We start from the raw sequence: 14,662 nt of genomic DNA on the forward strand, positions 1-14,662 counted from the left end.
TCTGACTCTTTTATGTTTTGTTTTGATTCAGAGATCAGTGACGTACTTCTGGAGGGAGATATGGCCTTACCCAGAACAAGGAATGCCATGAAATGCTTGAATGACAACTGCAAATGGCCAAAATCTCCATCTGGACTGGTTGAAGTGCCATACACCATTGCTAATGACTACTGTGAGTGATTAGAGAAAAACTTGTATGCTGATCCGCATTAAAATCCAATAACATTATTATCATTGTTACGATTATGATAGATAACGATGAGAAGGCACTGATCGAAAGTGCAATGAAGAGCATCTTTGCAAAAACCTGTGTCCGTTTTGTGCCTCGAACCAATCAAGTGGACTACCTCAGCATTGAGAACCTGATAGGGTGAGCTTGACCACGCCTAAATAATGAATATACTTTATAAAAGTTTGGGGTCAGTTTTATTCAGCAAGCTATTGATCAAAAGTGATAGTAATTTATAAATTAATGTCATTAAAAAATTCTATTTCAAATAAATGCGGTTCTTTTTAACTTTTTATTTATTAAAAAAATCCTGAAAAAGGGTATCTTGGTTTTCACAAAAATATTAAGCAGCACAACTGTGTTTTATTTTTTAAGCAGCAAATTAGCATATCAGAATGATTTCTGAAGGATCACGTGGCAGTGTTTCGGCTTTGCCAACACAGGAATAAATAAATAAATAAATAACATTTAAAAATATATAGGAAAATGATTAAAATTTGTAATATTTCACAATATTACTGATTTGCTGCATTATCCAATAATTGAAGCCTCGGTGAGCTGAGACTTCTTTCAAAAACATTTTCAAAATCTTACCGACCCCAAACTTTCGAATCGTAGTGTACATTTATGTTTAAATATATTCCTCTGTTTACAGCTGTTGGTCTACTGTAGGGAGATCTGGAGGGAAACAGCAGGTGTCTCTGTCTGTGGACGGCTGTGTTTCTCACGGGCTCATTGAGCATGAGCTCATCCATTCTCTGGGGTTCCACCACGAGCACACCAGGAGCGACAGAGACCAGTACGTCCGGATCAACTGGGAGAATATTCCACAAGGTTAGAAGATGTGTGTGAACGTGGACAAATCTCAAATTCTATAGAGGTCTTTTTAAAAAAAAAAATCTTTATTTTAGCATAATGAAAACCTCAGTAACAATGAACACTCGTTTGCCCTTGCACAGAATCTGCATACAACTTTCAGAAGGGGGACACAAATAATCTGAATACCCCTTATGACTACAACTCCATCATGCATTATGGAAGGTAAAACTTCACCCATATTACTTTTGAAATCATGCTTCAGGACCGATATATACAGTACATTCTGATGGGAATTTGCATTCCCATTTGCAGGACAGCCTACGCCATACATTTTGGGAAGGAAACCATCACTCCTATTCCTAACCCTTCAGTGCAGATCGGACAGAGGTTGGAAATGTCTAACATTGACATTCAGAAGATCAACAAGCTCTATGAGTGTGGTGAGCACATTACACGCATGTACAGTAGTCTTATTTATAATCAAGAGTATTTTAGACAGTAATGATGACCTTTTTACCTGCAGCTCTTTAAATGAAACACTCAAGATCAAAGCCCAGTGAAATACTGACTGTGACTAAATAAAAGGATTACGGCAAAGTGTAAGCGAAGTACATCTTTTCCTTCCTCCTTTGTCTGTAACTTGACCACATAAATGTAATGGACTGACTGCAGTGCAATAAACCTTGTTACGGGTGACTCCTGATGTGGTTTCGTGTTAGTTCCTAGCAGGGTTGAACTCCTCGAGTTACTTAACGAAACGGGGAAATGGGCACACACACCAAACTCATGAGTAGTCTTTATGAAAGCCTGTGTCTGCCTCAGAGTAAAAAAAGTCACAATTATAAGAAATTAACTTCCAAATGTGAAATGTAAAGTCACAATAATGAGAAATAAATATTCAATTACAAGAGAAAGTAGCAAATGTGAGATTTAAAGTTACAAGTGTGAGAAATATGGCAAAATAAAGGGACAATTGTGTCATATTTAAAGTTATTATGGGAAATAAAGTCACAGTTATGAGAACTAAAGTCACAATTACAAGACAAAGTATCCACTGTGAGGTTAAAAGTAACAATTATTAATAACAATTAGATATAAGGGTGACGTTATGAAAAATATAAAGTGCCAATTGTAAGATATAAAGTTGCATTTATGAGAAATGAACGTGTAGCTGTGAGTCAAAGTCGTAATTATGAGAAATAAAGTTGAAATTATGACAAAAACTGTTGGATTTAGATCATAATTATGAGTTATATAACAAATGTGAAGTATGAAATTGGGAAATACAATTTTGGAAAAAGTCACATTATGAGATATAAAGTGTCAGTTCTAAGATAGTAAGTTGCAATCATGAGAAATTATGAGAAATTATCACCATTACTTGTGAGAAATAAACTTGCAACTGTGAGGCATAAAGTCGCAATTACAAGACAAAGTAGCAACTGTGAGATTGTGTCATAATTAGAAGATATATGACAAGATATATGTGAGAAATAAAGTCGCATTTACAAAGTAGAAAAAGTGGAATTTTTTAGTCACACTGTGAGATATAAAGTGCCGTGTGTAATATATTAAATGATATGAGAAAAAGTTACAATTATGAGAGTTGTTTTTTTTTTTACTTGAGGCAGAAACAAGGAATCTGTATCTTCGTGTTATTTATCAGTAATAGAAAAAGATTACAGTTTGATGAACTCGAGCTGTAAGCCTCAGCTGAGTTGGATTAGTAACATTAATAACAAGCTATCATTCTTTTATTATTATGACGTTAGGAAAGGAGCGAAAGGCACACAGAATAAAACAGTCAGTGCATCCATAAACAAACGAGTGCAGTGAACGTCCAGTAGATGGCACTAAGAGTCTGATCACCATGGCCTTTCTGCACATGATGACTATTGGTCATCAGGTGTCTTTCTGACTATCCCAATAAAAGTTCTCACTCATGCCCAGACTTGACAAGACCGGATTCTTCTTCCCCTCTTCTCACTTTAGGCACATGGACAGTTTCTTTTTTTGGTCCCAGTAAAATCTGAGAATAACGCCAGGTGCCTTCACACTGGAGCACAGCATATCCTAAAGCTAGCAGTTGCAAAACTTTATTCCAAAGAGGAGGACTGAGGCCCTTTTGAGGAACTTCAAACCCCATAAACGCCTGGACACTCACAGCTTTGGTGTAGGAGGGTCTTTCTGCTGAATTTCTCCATTTGCCGCTTTATTCTCTGGTTCACTTGGACTTGTTTTGGGGCTCTTGGGTTTCTGTTGATCCCTTCTCAAGTGTCTCCTTTGACGTCTCCTTTTGGGCCTGTCTTTAGAAGCTAGGTTCGTTTCTGGTATATCCAGCAGGGGGTCCAGGTGGATCTTCCCACTCACTGCATCTGAGGATTCGTCAATGTACGCAAGATTTTCCCCAAAGTAATCCAATGGCTGAGAGATGACGGGATCTTTGGGCATGACATGGAGCTTTTCCTCTTTCTCTAATTCTTTTTTGTCACTGCCGCCGCCCTCTCCCCCTGGGACCCGTTCTGTCTCGGTCACCTCTGACCGTGACTCGGAGCTGCCTTCTGACTCATCCGATGAACCCGAGTAGGAGTCGGATTCAGATTCAGATTTATTCTCCTCTCTCCCGTCCTCTCCGGCTTCACCCTGACTGCCACTGCGTCTGTGGCGCCTGTGACGGCGCTTTCGCCTGCTGCGCTTGAAAGGATCTTCAAGTTTTCCGGACATACGGAAATCCACAGACATGTTCTGGATGTTCTGACCCCAGTCTGTGGCGTGTGCTCTCAACCCCTCCATCTGAGAGCAGAAAGTAGGGCAGGAGAAATGGAAAGGCTTGAGAGTTATGGAGAGATTTGTATGTCACCAGGAACAGAATGATTGAAATTTGATACCGATTTTAGGTTAATAGGAGTTGTGGAGATGAATTACGGGTGTGGGGGGAAATGGAATGGAGGTTATCATGAAAATAGAAGGGACGGGAATTGAGAGAGAAATTAATAATCCCATTTGAGTTGCAGTGCTAGGGACTAGGGATTTTGACCAGGCACTGCTCTAAACTGCACAAGACATTTGGTTATAAAAAATTAATTTGACATCATAATTTAATGATAGGCCTACCTCAGCTCGGGTTTTTTTGGTAAGAACCAGAATCCAGTTCCCAATCATAGATAGAATGGACACAAAGTAGGCCAAACCAAACAAAACCCAGAACCACACGAGAGGCTTGTACCAATGATGTTCACCTGCTTCGCCATCACCTGATGGACAAAAAAATTGACAAAATACATAAAAAATCAAGTAATTTATTCAAACTAGAAGGATATTTCACCCAAAAATTACGTTTCTGCAATCATTTCATCACCTTCATGCGGTTCCAAACCTGTTTGACTTTAGTTCTTCTGTGGAACACAAAAGAAAATATTTTGAAGAGCATTTCAACTGTTCAATAATTATGAAAATCAATGGGACCCAAAACTTTTAAGCTCCAAGATGGACATAAAAGTAATGTTTAATGCAAACAAATACAAAAATTATGAAATAAAACTCAAAAGTGTGGTCAAGTGATGAATGAGAACCAATAAGGTTTGACATTAAGTGAAAATTGAGGTTTGTGCCATCATATTTGATGTAGTCTGTATATGTGCGTTGATCAATGTTTTGATTCGAGATTTAACGCTACCGTTGTGCCTTTTTTTTGGAGCTTGAATGTTTTGGATCCTATTGATTTTCATACTAAAGTCAAGCTGAAATATTCTTTGAAATATCTTATTTTGTGTTCTGCATAAGAAAGAAAGGCATGCATGTTTGGAATGCCATGAGGGTGAATAAATGATAGCAGAATTTTCATTTTGGATGAAATATCCTTTTACATGAGTTTCTTGTTAAATAAAGGTAAGATGTTTAGCATTGCAAGTCACTTTGTAGTTTCAGTTCAGCCATTTGAAAACCAAACCTTAATGTCCTGTTAAATAATGCAGTCAATGGTGGATTTGAACCATTGATAATAATAAAAAAATCATCCCATTAAACGCCTACCACAAGATGAATGCAGTGGTTTGTTTTAATGTCATGTTATATGGAAAAGCGTGCCAAGGTAAAATGAGGTTTTCAATGAGGGTTAACTCAGTGTTAACTGAGTAAATCTCAGTTTCATTCAATTTGATCATGAAAAGCAAACTACTTCTTAAATTGTAGCAAAGCATCAAGTGAGGAAACATTACATGGAAAACAAGTGAGTAAACATTTCAGGATTAAAACCAGTGGTACCTGCAACATAGTCTCCAAAGCCAACAGTTGTGAGGGTGATGACCACAAAGTAGGCCGATTCTAGCAGAGACCAATTTTCAACCTTCTGGAAGACTAAAATTGGCACAAAGACGAAGAGAACACAGCCCAGCAGGATGGAGAGCACAGCGGTGATGACACGCACAATGGTTGGGCTCACCTTCCACTTCTGAATGGAGAAGATAAAGAAGACTGAGGAAAAATGTCCTGAGAAGCATGAAATAAACAATTACGACAAAGAGCCAGGAAAATGTGTGTGTATGAAAAAAAAGATAAATTCTTAAATAATAATAAAATAATAATAACTTTAAGAAAAAAATGGCCAATGGTACCCTTTAAAAAGGTTCTAATATGTACCATTTAGGCACTATTATGTACACTTTTGGTACCAATATATACCTTTGAGGTACTAATATGCACTCTTTAGGTACAAAGGTGTACTGTTTGAAAGGGTGACATTGTACCTTGCTTATTTTGTAAGAAATTTTAACTTTATCTCAGAAATTCCAGTTTTATTTTATACTCTGACGTGGAAATTGACTTCCATACATGTTTGTCATGTTGGCTGAAAATATACATCCAAATGCTTTTAAACTATTTAACTAATCAATTCTTTGTCTCCATGCTATGTCTCCCAAGCAGTGTTGGGTTACTCTAAAAAAAAAAGTAATTAATTTCTATTTACTAATTACATCTTCAATAGTGTAATTAGATTGCTGTACAAATTACTCTGACCAAAAAGTATTTAATTACTTATTTCTAATTACTTTTCTAAATCCCATATGAACCTTGATTAGGGATTCAAGGATAGACATTATTCAAATAAATAATATGTGACCCTGGACCACAAAATCAGTCATAAGTCACATATATTATGTCATAAGTATATTTGTGGCAATACTCAACAATACATTGTAAGGGTAAAAATTATCGCTTTTTCTTTTATGCTAAAAATCATTAGGATATTATGTAAAGATTTTGTTCCATGAAGATATTTAGTACATTTCCTACCGTAAATATATAAAAAAAAATATTATTAGTAGTGATATGCATTGCTAAGGACTTCATTTGGACAACTTTAAAGGTGATTTTCTCAATATAAATTTTTTTTTGTTCCCTCAGATTCCAGATTTTCAAATAGTTGTATCTCGGCCAAATATTGTCCTATCCTCCTAACTAACCATACATCAATGGAAAGCTTATTTATTCATTTATTATGATATATAATATCAATGTTTTAAAAATGACCCTTATGACTGGTTTTGTGGTCCACAGTGACGTATAAAACTACATAAATTATTCTTATTAACAGACCAAAGTATTACAAATGTGAGAAGGATACATAAAAACATGCATTTTAAAGTTAGACTTTAAATGTTGATGTTAATTCCACTATTGTATTATACACTCACCTAAAGGATTATTAGGAACACCATACTAATACTGTGTTTGACCCCCTTTCGCCTTCAGAACTGCCTTAATTCTACGTGGCATTGATTCAACAAGGTGCTGAAAGCATTCTTTAGAAATGTTGGCCCATATTGATAGGATAGCATCTTGCAGTTGATGGAGATTTGTGGGATGCACATCCAGGGCATGAAGCTCGCGTTCCACCACATCCCAAAGATGCTCTATTGGGTTGAGATCTGGTGACTGTGGGGGCCATTTTAGTACAGTGAACTCATTGTCATGTTCAAGAAACCAATTTGAAATGATTCGAGCTTTGTGACATGGTGCATTATCCTGCTGGAAGTAGCCATCAGAGGATGGGTACATGGTGGTCATAAAGGGATGGACATGGTCAGAAACAATGCTCAGGTAGGCCGTGGCATTTAAACGATGCCAAATTGGCACTAAGGGGCCTAAAGTGTGCCAAGAAAACATCCCCCACACCATTACACCACCACCACCAGCCTGCACAGTGGTAACAAGGCATGATGGATCCATGGTCTCATTCTGTTTACTCCAAATTCTGACTCTACCATCTGAATGTCTGAACAGAAATCGAGACTCATCAGACCAGGCAACATTTTTCCAGTCTTCAACTGCCCAATTTTGGTGAGCTCGTGCAAATTGTAGCCTCTTTTTCCTATTTGTAGTGGAGATGAGTGGTACCCGGTGGGGTCTTCTGCTGTTGTAGCCCATCCGCCTCAAGGTTGTGCGTGTTGTGGCTTCACAAATGCTTTGCTGCATACCTCGGTTTTAAATAGTGGTTATTTCAGTCAAAGTTGCTCTTCTATCAGCTTGAATCAGTCGGCCCATTCTCCTCTGACCTCTAGCATCAACAAGGCATTTTCTCCCACAGGACTGCCGCATACTGGATGTTTTTCCCTTTTCACACCATTCTTTGTAAACCCTAGAAATGGTTGTGCATGAAAATCCCAGTAACTGAGCAGATTGTGAAATACTCAGATCAGCCCGTCTGGCACCAACAACCATGCCATGCTCAAAATTACTTAAATCACCTTTCTTTCCCATTCTGACATTCAGTTTGGAGTTCAGGAGATTGTCTTGACCAGGACCACACCCCTAAATGCATTGAAGCAACTGCCATGTGATTGGTTGATTAGATCATTGCATTAATGAGAAATTGAACAGGTGTTCCTAATAATCCTTTAGGTGAGTGTACATTGTTCTACAGTCTCTACAAAGTATTTAGTTCAATTCATCAGAAGTAACTGTAATTAAATTTCAGAGAAATAGGAGTAATCCTTTACTTTACAAGTTGAAAGTAATTCAATTACAGTAACTAATTACTTAGTAACTAGCTACGCCCAACACTGCTGCCAGGTCATTCTGTAAACTCTTTGGGCCCTATCATACACCCGGTGCAATGCGACGTCTGGCACAACACAAGTGTTTTTTGCTAGTTTCAGCCTGACGCAGTTATCATTTTCACGTCCAGTGCCACGTTGTTTAAATAGCAAATGCATTCGCGCCTATCTGTTCACCCATGGGCGTGCTGGTCTGAAAACAAGGTGTGCACATTGCTATTTTTAGGCAACGGAAAAGGACTGCCCCATTGACCAACAAAAACCTGGTCTAAAGTAAATAGCGCAGTATTTTTTTGTTATTTAAAGGGCACGTTAGTAATATTCACCTATATGCGGGTGCACAACATGCGTACACTCTGCTTATTACATACAGGGATGCGCAGCAGCACACAAACATTTTTAAATATTAAAAATGAAAGGATTCCTCTCTGGAGAAGTGTTTAGTCTTTCTGCTCGTTAATTCTGCCATGTAAATAGCGAATCCGCCATGGTGCAAGCGCAGCTGGCTTTTAAAGGGAATGGGAGATGAGACTCTGATTGGTTTATTGGACGTCATGAGTCATTAAGAGACTACGTACAACCCTTTAGACAATGCACCTGGTGCGGCATACGTTTTTTCGTCATTTAAGAAGCAAAAGTGGATTTGGACACACCCTAAGTGCACCAGCGCCATGTGTTTCAGAGCATGCGCTCAGAATGTTATTAAAATATGGCCGTATCTCTGTAAATGTCCTGTGAGGTTATGTTTGTATTCATCATCATTTACCCATAAAAGAGCTTCAACTTTAGCAATGGCGTTCCTCAGCGACGTCCCCAGATGGTCTCCAGCGGCACCCAACAGAAATCCAAACAAGGGAATGCCCACCAGTGTATACCAGATACAGAAGAACTGACCCCACGTTGTCTTTGGAGAGATGTTCCCATAACCTGGACCACAGACAAACACTTGCTGTGATCTGATGGCAGATATATTTAGACATTTCACAGTGCCAAAGATCCCCAGAACGCAGAGGCCAGGCCAGGCTCTGGCTTTAACATGCAGGTGCGTTCAGCCAGTGATGTGGCAATCCCATACCGATGGTGGTGATAATGGTGCCACAGAAGAAGAAAGCGCTAGCCAGGTCCCAACTGGTGCTGAATGTGGCATTGGTGGAATTGTTGATGTCAATTCCAACACTGATAGCCTTTGCCACCGTCTATATAGAAACAATGGAGTATATAGAAATGAGATTAGCAATTAAACGTTGGCGTCATTTTACAGTATTGAAACACATTTCTATGGAAATTTCAACCCAAGTTGTCAAAAGCAAGTTGAAATGAACTATGAATATGAAACGCTTCAAAGATGCTAATTTCATGACGGTTGCCTTGTCAGGTTTGTGCGTTTTGTGCTTTTTGCGCTTGAGTTACACGTAAATTCAAGCATTGTCTGTTATGCTCATCCTGTCATGTTAAATTTACATACACTGTAAACCTGAATAAGTTGGCAAAACTTGGAGGCAAAAAAAATGGAGGCAATCAGTTGCCTCAAATAAAGAAATTTTAAATTTAAGCAAGCAGAACTTGCACATTTTTTATTTTGTAATCATACATTTTAATTGCTCTGAACTTGAAATATTTGAGTAAGCTAATTCATATATTTAACTATCATGTAATCTCAAATTTATAGTCGTGGAAACTTGACTAGCTTTAACTAGCCAATAAATGCCACCTTGCTAATTGACTGTATGCTTTAGCATTAGCATAGCAAAGCACTTGCTGAATGAGGACAGCAATATAATACATTTAACATATTTCTGTTCTCAAACTAAGCTCATGCTCCACTCGTCACCATGATGGTAACCCAAAAAAACCAACATAACAGAAACTCTTCTAAACTAGCATAACAAAACATTAAACACTACTAAATCTCCCACTTAATGTTAATCTTGCACACAAAAAAAACATAATATAAAACTTAATTTTGGCATTTACTGTCCGTTTTGAGTGTCATGGCAAAGCATGTGGGGAAATAGAAATCCCAGCCCAGATTTGAATACTCTGGGTTCGGGCCAAAATTCTGAGCCCAGAGCCCTCCCCCGGAAAGCACGCCAAATACGCATAATCTTTACTCTATTTAATTTGATGTAAGTGTGAACTCATGAATTGTCAGTTGTAACAATACTTACCACTATCAGATTCTCTAGACGGTCAGGATCTACACATGTGTAGTTGCCCAGGAACTCTTGACGGGTGGTTTGCAGCTGGACGTGGTGGCTTTCCTCATTCGGGGCCTCCAGGGCATTGAACACCAAAGCCCCCATCACTAAGTACAGGAGCACCCCAGTGAGGACACCGAAAAGGGTGGTGGAATGCATAGCTTAACGTCGCTGGAGTCTGTTTGTTTCTTGTCCTTTCCACTTCTGGTGCTTGTCCTCCTGGGGACAAGACTTCAGTGAAAAACCAGCCGAACCCATTAAAGAAAGTTGCAATCACTTCACAGTGAAAGCTTAAGCGTGACCACAAAACAACTTTACAGAGGATCTAACCCATTAAAGCTGCAATATGGGTGTTGGTCTCACAATTTCATCTAAAGAAAACATTCAACCCACAAACCTGTCCTTTTCCTCCTCCCTTTTCTGGCTTGTCCAGCTCCGTCTGTGGCAGTTGTTAAGTATAGGGGCTCAGGATACGTATCCACACTGAAACCCCTCGACCTTGTGATCTGATTGAGGGCACACTGAGGACAAAAGTGTTCAAGTATTCAGAAATATAAATGAAAATAATTATATATATATATATATATATATATATATATATATATATATATATATATATATATATATATATATATATATATATATATATATATATATATATATATATATATATATATATATATATATATATATATATATATACTGTACATACACACTGATCAGGCATAACATAACATTATGATCACTGACAGGTGAAGTGAATAACACTGATTATCTCTTCATCACGGCACCTGTCAGTGGGTGGGATATATTAGGCAGCAAGTGAACATTTTGTCCTCAAAGTTGATGTGTTAGAAGCAGGAAAAATGGGCAAGCGTAAGGATTTGAGCGAGTTTGACAAGGGCCAATTTGTGATGGCTAGAGGACTGGGTCAGAGCATCTCCAAAACTGCAGTATCTATCAAAAGTGGTCCAAGGAAGGAACAGTGGTGAACTGGCGACAGGTTCATGGGCCAAGGCAAGGCTCATTGATGCACGTGGGGAGAGAAGGCTGGCCCGTGTGGTCCGATCAAACAGACGAGCTACTGTTGCTCAAATTGCTCAATAAGTTAATGCTGGATCTGATAGAAAGGTGTCAGAATACACAGTGCATTGCAGTTTGTTGCGTATGGGGCTGCATAGCCGCAGACCAGTCAGGGTGCCCATGCTGAGGTGTCGACTTGGCCTCCAAATTCCCCAGATCTCAATCCAATCCGTGGGATGTTGATGCTGAACAAACAAGTCCAATTCATGGAGGCCCCACCTCGCAACTTACAGAACTTAAAAGGATTTGCTGCTAACATCTTGGTGCCAGACAGCACACCTTCAGGGGTCTAGTGGAGTCCATGCCTCGACGGGTCAGTGGTGTTTTGGCAGCAAAAGTGGGACCAACACAACAGTAGACACAATAGTCATAATGTTATGCCTGATCGGTGTATATCTACACACACAAAACTGTTCAAAAGAAGTGTCTGCTCACCAAAACCACAATCATTTGTACAAAAAAAAACAATAACAACAATATTGTGAAATATTATTATAATTTAAATGTTGAATTGTTTTCTGTTTTCTATTTGAATATATTTATAAACGTAATTTATTTCTGTGATGGCAAAGTTGAATTTTCAGCATCATCATTACACCAGTCTTCAGTGTCACGTGATCATCCAGAAATCATTCTAATATACAGATTTGGTGCTCAAAAAACATGTCTTGATTATTATCAATGTTGAAAAAGGGATGTTTAATCTTTTTGGGGAAACTGTAAAACATTTTTTTCAGGATTCTTTGAAAGAAAGTCAAAAGAACAGCATTTATTTGAAACTGAATCATTTGAAAAATATTTTGTAATATTACAAATGTCTCGTCACTTTTAATCAATTGAATGCATCCTTGCTGAATGAAAGTATTAATTTATCTAATTAATTTATAATTATTTTTTTTTTAAATGCTTACTGACGCCAAACTTTTGAATGGTAGTGTGCATATTGTTTATGTTATTTTTTATTAATATTTTATAAACCATACATGAATTGTAGGAGTCTATTCAAGGTCCTTTTGCTGATTTAAAGGAAATGACTTGGATGGCACGCTGTCAAGACATAAAACACAAAGCCCTGGTGCCCAATGTGAAGCTGCTCTGAATACTTGCCTAACTTTAAACAAATGTATTTTTGGCTTTTGGTGGACAGTTATGCTGACAGGAATCACATTGAGGTCCAGATGGCTCCCGTCATGTCACAGAGGTTGTACCTTCACAGTCAACAAAACTCACAAAACAAAACATTTCTGTCTTCATGTGTTACTTAACTGAATAGCAACATATGACCATTAACCAGCTGTTAGGCAAACCAAACCTAATAAACAGGACACAGAGGTGAATTTGGGACACAGGGAGAACGATTCTAAAGATTCTTGTCAATCCGGAAGATGAGCTCAACTATATGCTGAATCGAATTACAGAAAGTGAGAGTAAGAAGCACTTTAGAGTCTGTTAAGGCTGTGTAAGTTGTGGATAAATGACAGAAAAGTATCACGAATAAGAATTACAGCTATATATATATATATATATATATATATATATATATATATATATATATATATATATATATATATATATATATATATATATATATATATATATATATATATATATATATATATATATATATATATATAATCTTTTATAATTAATATGAGGTATACATTTATAAAATGTAAAAGCACTTGTGTCAACTTTCAAGCTTTTCATACAATTCAAGCTTTCAGTTAATTAAAATCTACCGTCACTACATAGTTGACTATATCTGAATGTAATTTTATTGTGTTCACCTAACAGCTATTGCAAAAGTACGATGATATTGAAATTTAACTTTGAATTTAAAGGACAGAATCCACAAAACATATTCTAATTTAAGATGGTTTTGAACTTGAACCCAACTGAAAAACCACTGAGAAAACACATTTGTGCAAATAACTCTTCAAATCTTTTGATTTGAAGAGTTATAGTCATTATGACAACATCCCCGTGTGACAACTAACCCTGGTCTCCCATATTTATATCACGTGTTATGCAGCCAAATGATTTAATAGTTCTCATATTTTTATATCAAGAGATATTTGTAATGGTATACGCTGTGGGTTATATTGAGGACAGTATTTATGTTTATGAGTGTATGGCTAACTCTTCATGTGCGTGCAAACGTGTGTGAGTGTGCGTGTGAGATCTGAGAAGCTTCAAATGTCAGGAGGCTGAAATGTCTGTGGCAGTTATTGGGTTTAGAGTTTGATTCGGAGCGTTGGAGGATCTGCTGACTGCATAGTTGCAAGCTCACTATAAAAAGTGCTCTGGCGAACCAGCAAATACAGACATTCAGGCAATTGCAATTAGATGTACTGATTAATCAAGCCAAAGGCAATCTCCCCAAAATATATATCTAATTACACCATAGGGTGAATGTCTAACTTCCAATGCACTTACAGTACATTGTGTATATCCACAGCTTCCTATTACTGCTATATTTTACTACATCATGTTATCATACACATTTTATTTTACATCTTTATAATAAGACTCAGTACTAAACTTATAACTTAACAGTTGAATTTTCATGCACAATAATTCAAAATGTACCCGTAAAAATGTATGCAAAACATAGCATTAGTAAATAAATCTTCCAAACAGACCATCACATAACCCACCAGGATGGAATGAACTTCCATGCAGGACTGTGGCAGCAATATTTGCTCACATTAGCACTAAAATTACAAAAATGAATCAAGATTCTTACACGCAAGCTCTCAAGCCCATCTCCCGCCTCGGAGCAGACAGTCCGGCATGTCCAGAGAACTGCAGCCGCAAACTGCAGGATTCCTTCCACAGGGTGTGTAAGTGTATGTGTGTGTGTGAGAGAGAGATGGAGAGAGACTGTTGCTGAGTGCCCAAGAATGAAAAGGTACTCAATCAGACAGAGGCTGAGCTGAGAGAGTGAGTGTATGCAAGTCTGCCAGCATGTTTGTGAGGGTGTTTGTGTGTGTGTATGTATGGGAGAGGGTGGGATCAGTGGAGCAGGGAAGGGCTACTACAGTAAAAGATGGAGAAAGAGAGAGAGAGGAAATAAAGAAACAAAAAGGGAAAGGGTGGGGTCGATGCAGAGATTCTGAGCTTGATCAGCTAATTGGTCTTTCCCTTCAGTTTATCCCAGTTTAATGGAGGGGTTCCGTTCAGAAGGAAGGTTTACTTTGCACTCGGAAATGCCGTTGAGGGCAATGTGTGCATAAACTCTAAAACAAAAAATTACTTCTAACAAAACATCTAAATAA

At 37.8% G+C, this 14,662-nt stretch overlaps 2 protein-coding genes across 2 annotated transcripts in view; one reads left to right on the forward strand and one right to left on the reverse strand.

The window, feature by feature from the left end:
- The window catches only part of LOC307137246 (hatching enzyme 1.2-like), a 16,856-nt gene extending 15,107 nt beyond the window's left edge, over nucleotides 1-1,749 (forward strand). The window contains exons 3-8 of the mRNA XM_079834788.1: nucleotides 32-172; nucleotides 253-370; nucleotides 885-1,063; nucleotides 1,189-1,270; nucleotides 1,361-1,488; nucleotides 1,572-1,749. Of these exons, the coding sequence (XP_079690914.1) occupies nucleotides 32-172; nucleotides 253-370; nucleotides 885-1,063; nucleotides 1,189-1,270; nucleotides 1,361-1,488; nucleotides 1,572-1,579 (656 nt within the window). The 3' untranslated portion in view covers nucleotides 1,580-1,749. The remainder of the gene's footprint in view (nucleotides 1-31; nucleotides 173-252; nucleotides 371-884; nucleotides 1,064-1,188; nucleotides 1,271-1,360; nucleotides 1,489-1,571) is intronic.
- Nucleotides 1,108-14,373, reverse strand: kcnk4b (potassium channel, subfamily K, member 4b). The gene is made up of 8 exons (XM_079834787.1): nucleotides 14,131-14,373; nucleotides 10,699-10,822; nucleotides 10,272-10,520; nucleotides 9,179-9,299; nucleotides 8,870-9,030; nucleotides 5,312-5,498; nucleotides 4,163-4,302; nucleotides 1,108-3,841 (listed from the first exon to the last, which is right to left on the reverse strand). Exons 3-8 carry the CDS (start codon nucleotides 10,458-10,460, stop codon nucleotides 3,209-3,211), a joined length of 1,431 nt encoding a protein of 476 aa, XP_079690913.1. The 5' UTR covers nucleotides 10,461-10,520; nucleotides 10,699-10,822; nucleotides 14,131-14,373; the 3' UTR covers nucleotides 1,108-3,208.
- Between the last annotated feature and the right edge of the window lie 289 nt (nucleotides 14,374-14,662).

This window comes from Gobio gobio (assembly GCF_949357685.1).
Source record: "Gobio gobio genome assembly, chromosome: 14".
In the NCBI taxonomy this organism is placed as follows: Eukaryota; Metazoa; Chordata; class Actinopteri; order Cypriniformes; family Gobionidae; genus Gobio; species Gobio gobio.